Here is a 10458-nt window from a genome sequence, read left to right as displayed (position 1 = left end):
TCAGTGGTCATATATAGGCAAGCAGTTCTCATTCATAATTATAGAAAAAAATGTAAGGTATATGGTCTACCAGCTTCATAATTGGCATAGACATCAGAGGCCAGTGAGTTTTGACATAACTGGAAATATCCCTATGTGGCTTGTGTGAAGACAGATGCTCGAGATGTATTCATGAGAACAGACTGTTCATCAGTTTGAAGATTAAACGCAATTATAATCCATCATTCATTTAACTCATTTATTACCAAGCACCAATATTTTTTTCAAAGGCAAATTCCAATTCCAGGAATAAAATGCATCCAATGAAATACAAATAAATGGCAGTCATACAGCATTTGATATAGGTTATACTTCGGCCCGGTAGGTGAACATAATATGACGCAGACAATAATGTGTGTTGAGACTGGTGTGGAGACATGCTGCCAGCATTGCACTGCTGTAATCCCATAGCATAGGACCTTTGCCAGTGAACAAAGGGTTAAGCAGCACGCTCTGTCTTGTGAGGAGTGCTGAGCCGATTAAGGATGATTAACTGGGAATTGGGGACAGTGTGACAAAGCAGAAAAATACTTAACTGTTTGTTAGCTGATACACAAGTGAAAATCTATCCACAAAATATAGGATTTATTGCCTCTACCCATTATATATTGTCAAGTAACGTTGAAAAAATATACCTATAATGCTTATAGGACCCTCTACGCAATAGATAAATGGGTTTTATTTATAAAAATGTGGGCCTTTGGCTGTCAATTTCAGTTATTTTTCCATCGGGTACAAAATGAATGCAGTTAAACAAATAAACAGACCAGAAGAACCACGGAGGAGATCCAGCGGCTGCTTTTATCTTCTTAATTCCTAGGTAGAGATGGCAGTCCCATGATAATTGGCACATGTATCTACTGTATATGTATTTTCTTGGTCATGGTAAGTAGTTTGCTTGAGAAAAATAAAAATTATTGCAGATCTTACAAAGGCACATGATGAAATTGTACTTGAACATCCTCACCAAAAGTCCTCGACAGGACTGTATTCAGTGACATGAACAGGTTTACATGGAAGTTGAATGAAATGACGTAGCATAGCTTTGTGCATAATACTTTTAGTTGCAAATATTGAACACTGTGAACTTCAAAGAGAACAATCCAGATGGTCCAAGTGGTTTCATGGCTGATAGGTTTGCAGCTTTGTACAATTTTATTTGACTATCAAGTCAAGTCTTCATTGATCAAGCCACATTTTAGGTGACGGACTGTACAGATACATCCAATCAGCATTTTATAGAATATATCAGAGCGCTACCAATACCATTTATCTGGAACTCATCAATGGATTTCAGATCTAGTGCAGGAGGACAGAAGTCGCCAAGTGGGGTCCCGTTGATGGCTAGCCTGAACACACCAGATTCAGGAAGAACTAGAATCTGAATTTAGAAAAAAAACAAACATTCATTTTTTTTATTTTATTAGGTGCATAATACATGCAATATATATATATATATATATATATATATATATATATATATATATATATATACACACACACACACACACACACACAGATACATACATATTCTCTATATTGGTATCACCACTGACTGTATGACTATAGCAGTTTACAAACTGTTCTTTACACATTCAGAAAACCTTATGGGCAGATTTATCAATATGTCACAACTGTAGGGAATTATATACTGTATACATGGCAAAGATCCTGTTAAGCTGCATACCATACAAATCCTATACGGAAAAAAATTTGGCATGGTTCATTGGCTTCTACAAATAATTATTAATAAATACAACATCCAGTAGATCATGGAAATGGACTGAAAAAAACAAAACAAAAAACACTGGCTACTTCCATATCACGTTGGATTCATACAGAGGTAAAGGGCCCATGTACTTGTAGGGGTGGCCTAGTTTCGGTCATGAAAACAGTCTTGGAAGATTTAGAGTTCCATAGAAATGAATGGCGCTGCAGTGCATATGCTTGACAGCTGCTCCTTTTTAGTCGGGGAAACGGGACCCCCCATTCTCATGATTAGTAGAGGTTTCAGTAGTTGGAACTTCCCTCCTCCCCAATCAGACACATCTCATGGATAGGTTATAAGTTTAAATCTTGGGGCAACCTCAAAACCAATCCATGTAATAGACTTATAAACCAAACCCTTTATGGTGAAATACTTCCTTAAAGGGGTTGGCCCGACTTGTACATTGAGGGCATATTGCTAGGATATGCCCCCAATGTTTGATAGGTGCGGGTTCCACCTATCTTTAGAATGGAGCCTGCAAAATGAAGTAGGGCGCACTGAGCACTCGCATCCACCCTACATTCATTGCTATGGGGCTGATGGTTTCACCCTCCCTCACTTTGTGGGCTCTGTTCTAAAGATAGGTGCTGGTCCCACCTCTGGAACTTATCAGACATTGGGGACATATCCTAGCGATATGTCCCCAATGTACAAGATGGGCCAACACCTTCAAGTTTGTGTTTCTCAATATCTAAAAAAGGAATAAATAGAAAAGTACTTGGTTGTGGTGGGGGTGGCTCATTCGTTCCCAGAGATCTATATATTGAACTATGTGTAAATTTAAACTCTGTCATAGAAATGTATGGACATGTAAAACAGGTTAGCCGGGGGAGGGGGTACAGCATGTGTCTGCTTCCTTATAGTTTTTAGCACTTGAGATATTCCCTATGAATGCGCTACAATAAAATAATGCCCCATATATTACTCCAGTTGGTATTTCATGATGATAGGAGTTGTTGTTCACAGTATTGATACATTCGAGACATGCTACATACAGTATGCATCATTGCAACTCTGTCTTATAGCCAAAGATCTTACCTCAAAATATCTCTCTGCATGAAACACAAAGAAAGGAGTCTGGATTTTTTGTGGGTCTCCCCATGACTCTCCTATGCAGTAGTTGTAGTACAAAGATTCATCTTTGAAACTTGCAGTCAGTTTAAAAGGGATGAGGTTTTTAGATTTCAATGAGAAAGTTAGCCTATAAGAAAACATAACACATTTCACATATTGGGGGTTACTATCTCTCCTTGGGGAGAGAGCGCCTTAGTCGGAATGAGGAGACTTCTAGGTCATACATCCTCCTCTGAAATTCTGACTGGCCTATTTAAAGGGTTGAACATTGACTTATAGGATAGCTGCCTTACATCTGGTGGCATTAGAGGAAGAGCTCATTAAGAGCTCATTGCATCCCTACATGTCAGAGGTTGATGAAAAGGTCCACATCTTCCAGTATAAAGATGGTAAAATAGAGCTTGTCTATCAGCTACAATGCACTTTCTCGGTACTGTCCACTCAATGGCGATCTGGTCATAAGTAGGGATGAGCGAATTTCATATTTTGACGTTTGTGTGCGGGTTCGTGTTATTGTATGTACTGAATTGCGTTATGGATTCCGTTACCACGGACCATAACGGAATGCCTTTACAGTATCTGCAGTATCTACAGTTTTACATAAAATAGAAATCAACGTTTCATGCCTTTTTACAGAGGTAAAAAAAAAAATCAAAGTGCCTCATCTGGAGGTGCAAAAAATAATTTAGGCCCATAAGGATTTCAGTGCTACCCTGCACAACTTTGATGCCTGCATGAGGTCCCAGATGTATTAAGAAGTAAAAAACGTATAACTGAAAAATAATTGAAAGCAATGGATTTCCGTGTTATGCTGCAGCATCACAACTAGTGAAAGTTATACGGCCAGAGTTGCTGTGTAGCCCAAGCCTTATGTCAGTAAGTTATAACCATAAGAGAAACATCTAAAGGAGACTGCTTATATTGATGCACTAGGAGGTGCAAGAGGCTGTGCAGACAGTGCAAATGGCTGAAGGCCCCTTTACACTGGCTGAGCATTCACCAACAAGTGATTGTAGGAATGCTTGTTACAATGATCTGTCGGTGTATAAGTGCCACTGATTACCCTATGAATGAGCAAAATGCTTGTTCATCGAGTCATATGATCGTTTGTACAGTCACCTAAATCATCATTTTCCAGCAGTGGATCGTGCTGTCTAAACAGCCTCTGCTGCTGGCAAACAATAATTCTGTATGGGGACCAGGGATGTCATTAGCGATCACTTCACATTGGGGGAGATCGCTGCATGTAAATGCAGCAGTGTCCTTCACTGATGAGCAGGCTCTTAGAAAAAAATCTGCCTGTTCTTGCAAACCCTATGAAGTATTTATGATTTACATGGAAAAGAACAGAATTTATACATTTATTTAACTGAGAGCAATACGTGTCTTGGTAGCAAAAGTTCCTACAGCCTGGAGCACAGGGCATAGTTTTAGGTAGTGAAGCAGAAGCAGTTGAACCTGTATATCGGGTATATCGGGGGCCAGGTTACATATTTTGCACTGGGGCACAGAGAATTCAAGCTACTCCTCTGAAGAGTACAAAACACAATATTATAGGAATCCATATGATATAATGAACAGCATAATAAATGATAGTCAACTGACTCTTCTGGGTTTCCAGTCACAAAACCACGTGCCAAGATCATGTGGCCTTCAGACAAGCCCAAGGGCAATCTCTTAGAGATGGGAAGATTCTGCTGTTAGGAAACGAAAAAAAAAAAAAAGGTAATTCTAAGAATATATAAATGCATTTATATATACACACAGGTGCATATCAATTAATTAGAATATCACAGAGAAGTTAAATTTACTTCAGTAGTTTAATTGAAATACAGAAACTCATAATATATACAGTATATTCATTACATACAGAGTGATCTATTTTAAGTGTTTATTTCTTTTAATGTTGATGAATATGGCTAACAGCTAATGAAAACCCAAAAGTCAGTACGTCAGCAAATGATTGTGAAAAAGTTCAATAGATAGGTTTCTTAAGCCTTTAAATGGTCCCTCAGTCTGGTTCAGTAGGTAACACAATTACGGGAGAGACTGCTGACTTGACAGTTGTCCAGAAAACTGTCATTTACTTCCTCCACAAAGAAAGTAAGCCCCAAAAGGTCATTGCTGAAGAAGCTGGCTGTTCATATAGTGCTGTATCCAAACATATTAATTGATAATTTAGTGGAAGTAAAAAGTATGGTAGAAAAAGGTTCACAAGCAACAGAGATAACCATAGCCTTGAAAGCATTGTCAAGAAAAGGCCATTCAAGAATTTGGGGGAGATTCACAAGGAGTGTACTGTGGCTGTAGGCAGTGCTTCAAGAGCCACCACACACAGACGTATCCAGGACATGGACTACAACTGTCACATTCCTTTTGTCAATCGTAATAAGAGAAATGTTAATAGGAAGCTACCCACGTAACAGCAACAGTTCTTTGGCGCAACTTTACGACCAAAAGGGTGTAGAGATATATCTTTTTTGTTTTTAAAAGGATGACAAAGCGTTTCGGAGCCTCAGAGCTCTTTTTTCAAGTCTGTATTGCCGAGCCGAAGGATTAGAAGCGAGAATGCTGCACGGCTAGAACCTCCTTTTGTCAAGACACACATGACCCAAAGACGTCGTCAGAAGTGCCTTACCTGAGCAAAGGAGAAAAAGGACCGGACTGTTTGTCAGCGGTCCAAAGTTTTCAGATGAAAGAAAATTTTGCATTTCATTTGGAAATCAAGGTCCCAGAGTCTGGAGGAAGAGTGGAAAAACCACAGAAAAAAATGCACCAAACGGATATGCCACTGACTATACTAGCTAGTCATACAAGCAGATATTAAAAGCTGAGACTTTTGCCAATATATTCCTGTCAGGAACACATCGGAGCCCATCATGCACCACTTCATGGTCTCTCGGCATGGCAAGGGTCCTACCACTACGCTAACTATGGTGTGAACCCTTATCAAATAAGAAAAGGCTCCACCAGCAAACTACTGGAGCTCAGCCTTTCAGTTACCAGCTGAAAAAAGAGATCAAATCAATAGAAATATAGGCTGGCTCACAGTATTTTTGCATTAATTTTTTTTTATTAATACACTAAATTAAATGACTTGTACCATCATACAACATACATACATGCATACATGTGTAAATATAGGTGTATAAGTGCGGAGCTCACGCACAATCCTATATATCTGGAGTACTCCTAATAGGATAAAATGGCTAGAGTGAGGCTGCAAGAGATATTCAAATTATAAACATATGCTGTAAAGTATTGATTACAGATCATTTATATATGGTGGAAATAGGGACTGTGATATGAATTGAGTTTGCAGTTCGATCCGTATCTGCTATTAAACCTTTTCAATACTACAACTTAGTCTACTCAGCATATGTTATAATTTATTCTTGGGTATGTCTATATGTTTAGTATATACTGTGTGCATATATATACACATAGTGTGATAGGAAGTTATAGGTTGCAATGAAACTGTGAGCAATCACTGCTTATATTGTATAGGTGTGGATTGAGGCTGTGTAATTAGCCCAGTCCACAATCCGACCCACATTTTGTATTAACCTGAAAAAGGGTATTTAAAGTCATGACTTGTATCTACATTCAGCATTCTATGATTATCTACTGAGGAAAGAACTTGTTTCCGAAACGCGTCTAGTGTGTATAGAGACCAAGGCTGTCGGTGCGGTTTTTTGCAAGAGGAGGACTTTGCTTCAATTTCCAGTTCTTTGAGGATTTTTAAAGTATCCGAAGACGTCCCATACCGCTTTAAAGGTTTGCATTCACTAACTACTCAAAAAGTGGACTACACCTGTGTCACTATTGCGGCAAATCAAGGTAAAACCTTGTAACATCTACTGCTGCCGGCCTGACAGGCTAAGGCAATTACCAGCTCAGCTCAGCTCAACCAGCTTCCGTTGGTCTGACGGCTTCAGACGCCTGCGTCACTAACCCAGCGATTCATTACCTGGCTGGACACGTGAGACGCTGAGTGAGCTTGTCTGAAATCTTGCTCCGCAAGCGAAAAAGTAAGTGGAGCACTGTCTAACAGTTGCGGCTAAGATCTGTTACAGTTTATGTGAATGCAGAACCTCTCTTGATGAGAATACAGCAAGGACATTTTGTAATCTTTGTTTGAACTTTTGTTTCAATCACCTGGCAAATTGCCATCCATGTCCTGGACATACAAGCGGTTCATTTGAATATTTCTTGCAGCCTCACTCTAGCCATTTGGTCCTATTAGGAGTACTCCAGATATATAGGATTGTGCGTGAGCTCCGCACTTATACACCTATATTTACACATGTATGCATGTATGTATGTTGTATGATGGTACAAGTCATTTAATTTAGTGTATTAATAAAAAAAATGTAATGCAAAAATACTGTGAGCCAGCCTATATTTCTATTGATATGGTGTGAACCCTGTCTGAAGGTGATGAAATCCAGCTCACAGCCAAGCTTCCACACAACCGCCTAGCAGGACAACTAATGCACGGTGAATAAAGCAAGACTGTAAGCCACACCCATATCAGACCGTGTGATGGAGGTTACCAGGTGCAAAAGAATGTTTAAATGCCAGGTAAAGGCACATTCAATACATATAAAACAAAATCACAGAAATATAGTGGCAAATATGGGGGAACTGCTCAAACCCCAAACACTGTAGCGTGTTTCTCATTGGGGGAGCAGTCCCACCGCATGTGGACCGCAGCAAACGGAAGAGTGGAGAGACACACAATCCAAGCTGATTTAAGTCCAGTGTGAAGTTTCCACAGTCAGTGATGGTTTAGGGAGCCATGTCATCTGCCGGTGTTGATCCACTGTGGTATATCAAGTCCAAAATCAGCACAGCCGTCTACTAGGAAATTTTAGAGCACTTCATGCATTCCTCAGCTGACTAGCTTTATGGAGATGCAGATTTTATTTTTCAGCAGGACTTTGCACTAGTGATAGATGGGAACCGCGCGTTCGCAGCCAGCCCATTGACTTTAACGGCAGGCGAACCTGAAAAACCTTCAGGTCATATTTGCAGCCACCAAATAATTACTAGAAGTGCACATATAGTCCCACAACATAGACAGTGACATACCAGAGGGGGATCATTGGCAAAAATTCCCACAAAAAATATGTATTTTATTTAGGGCAGGGCCATTTTTATGCGTCTTAAAGGGAAACTCTCAAAAATGTGCCCTGCTGGAGCCTAGAAAGATTTTATTTTAGGCCACGGGAGTACAGGCCCCAAAAATTAGGCATTAACCTGACAGAAGAGAACTTGTGATTATGTGGCTGGAGGTACATTAGGCGGTCACTGGCTAAAAATGTTACTGTAGGCCAGTACAGGCACCAAAAATTATGTGTTCTGGGTGGTGGTGGATATGTGTGGGCTGGCATGAGGAAATTCAATTACACATGGTCGTCACAGATGTTGACCAGCTCTGGCCACAGGTCAAGCCTGCACACCCAGTAGTCCAGGGGTTCCTCGCTTCTCAGAGCGTCCACATCGGCCGTTAACCCGATGTAGTCGGACACTTGTCGGTTTAGGCATTCCCTGAGGTTGGATCCGGAGGGCGGCTATGGATGGGTTGGCTGCAAGAATGATCTCATATCTGAAGTGACCAACACATCTTCAAACCACCCTCTTCTTGCAGGCGCGGTAGGATTGGTACCCGCACCAGTTTCGCTGTGGGTGGAAATTCCTCTGCCAGCGCCTGCAACAGCAGAATGCAGCATCTCTCGCAGCAAGGCCTGAAAATGCTGCATTCTGACAGCCCTCTGTGATGCTGGCAACATGTCCACCATTTTGTGTTTGTACCGGGGGTCTAAGTACGTTGCTACCCAGTACTGGTCCTTGCCCTTAAAGCTTTTTATACGGGGGTCCCTCTTCAAACACTGGAGCATGAAGGCCCCCATTTGCACTAAATTGGAAGTGGTGGAGCGCCCTGGCTCCTGCTCATCGCCCAGGAGAATGTCATCCTCGGTCTCCTCCCCCCATCCATGGACAACACCAGGGATCCCCTCAAAGTTTAAAGTCCCCCCCAGCAACCATCTTCCTCTGACTCCTCTTCAGACTCCTCAGATGGATTAGCACCCCTGGGAATTCATTCAGCATTGCGACTTCCTCATCTTCCAGCTCCTCGACGGCTTGATCAATGACATGACGCAATGCACGCTCCATAAAGAAGGTGTAAAGTACGATGTCACTGATGGTGATCTTATCAAATGGCCGCAGAAGTCTGCATGCGTCGCGCATGAGCAGCCACTGGCGCGGTGAAAAGAAACCAAGCTCACCAGAACCTGTCCTGCTGCAGAGTTCGTACAGGTAGTTGTTAACGGTACGTTGCTGCTGGAGCAGTCTATCAAGCATATACAAGGTGGAGTTCCAGCGTGTCGGGCTGTCACAAATCAAACGTCTGACGGGCAGGTAGTGTCGCAGCTGAACGTCAGCAATACGAGCCATGGCCGTGTAAGATCTAAAATGGCCAGAGATTTTCCTGGCCTGCCGCTATACGTCCTGATCCATGGGGTATTTGGCAATGAATCGCTGCACCACTAAGTTCAGGACGTGTGCCATGCACGGCACGTGTATCATATTGCCCTGTTTCAGCATCCTCAGCAGATTTGTACCATTGTCGCACACCACTTTACCAACTGTCAAATTGAGCGGGGTTAGTCACTGATTGGCCTGTGACCGCAGAGCTAAAAGCAGTGCAGGACCATTGTGGCTCTTGGCTTCCATGCATAACAGCCACAGCATGGCAACTTCTCATCTGGCACGTCAAATAGGTTCTGGGGAGCTTGGGGGGCGCAGCGGAAGAGGCGGTAGCAGTTGAAAAGGTGGAGTAAGCCGAGGAGGAGACGGAGGATGGAGTAGGAGGAGGAGAAGAGGCAGGCCTGCATGCAATCTGTGGCGGTAACACCAAATCCACAAGGGAGCCACAGGTTACAAGCTTGACGGCCGTCAGAAGGTTCACCCAGTGGGCAGTAAAAGTTATGTACCTTCCCTGCCAGTGTTTGCTAGACCACGTGTCTGTGGTCAGATGCATCTTGGCACCGACACTGTGTGCCAGAGATATATTCACTTGCAGCTGAACGTGGCCATATAGCTCTGGGATGCCCTTCTGGGAGAAATATTCCCTTCCGGGGACCTTCCATTGCGGTTTTTCGAAAGGCCTCCGAGTCCACCAGTTTATATGGCAGTAGTTGGCAGGCTAGCAGTTCCGACAAGCCAGCGGTCAGCCATTGGGCAAGAGGGTTATCCGGCATCATCAACTTTTTGCGCTCGAACATTTGGACCATGGAAGCCTGCCTTCTGCCAGATGAAAGCGTCGACGGCACGGTGCAAGGTAGAGTGGAGGACAAATGGGAGGAAAGAGGAGAAGGAGAAGAGGCAGGACGCGGAGCGCCGGGAGTGTGGCTTTGTGGTTTTCTGACGGCGTTGCTCTCACTGGGCTCGGTGATGGGAGGTCAGGTGCCTTCTTAAAGCGGTAATCCCTAGATGAGTGGTGGGCTTACCGCGACTTATGCATTGACAGCACAGGCTGCAGATGGCAACACTATTGAGAGCAGATGACA

At 42.6% G+C, this 10458-nt stretch overlaps 1 protein-coding gene across 7 annotated transcripts in view; it reads right to left on the bottom strand.

Moving 5' to 3' along the window:
• Positions 1–224: 224 nt before the first annotated feature.
• LGALS12 (galectin 12) overlaps positions 225–10458 on the bottom strand; it is a 250297-nt gene continuing 240063 nt past the window's right edge. For 4 of the 7 annotated variants that reach the window (XM_040410682.1, XM_040410684.1, XM_040410678.1 and 1 more), the window contains 4 exons: positions 4487–4578; positions 2846–3008; positions 1692–1736; positions 225–1420 (listed from right to left, as the gene is read on the bottom strand). In XM_040410682.1, coding sequence (XP_040266616.1) covers positions 1268–1420; positions 1692–1736; positions 2846–3008; positions 4487–4578 — 453 coding nt within the window. In that variant the 3' untranslated portion in view covers positions 225–1267. The remainder of the gene's footprint in view (positions 1421–1691; positions 1737–2845; positions 3009–4486; positions 4579–10458) is intronic. The other 3 variants (XM_040410679.1, XM_040410680.1, XM_040410681.1) reach the window with 3 other exon arrangements.

The sequence above is a fragment of the Bufo bufo genome, chromosome 10 (assembly GCF_905171765.1).
Source record: "Bufo bufo chromosome 10, aBufBuf1.1, whole genome shotgun sequence".
In the NCBI taxonomy this organism is placed as follows: Eukaryota; Metazoa; Chordata; class Amphibia; order Anura; family Bufonidae; genus Bufo; species Bufo bufo.
This window is presented reverse-complemented; position numbering and strand designations above follow the sequence as displayed.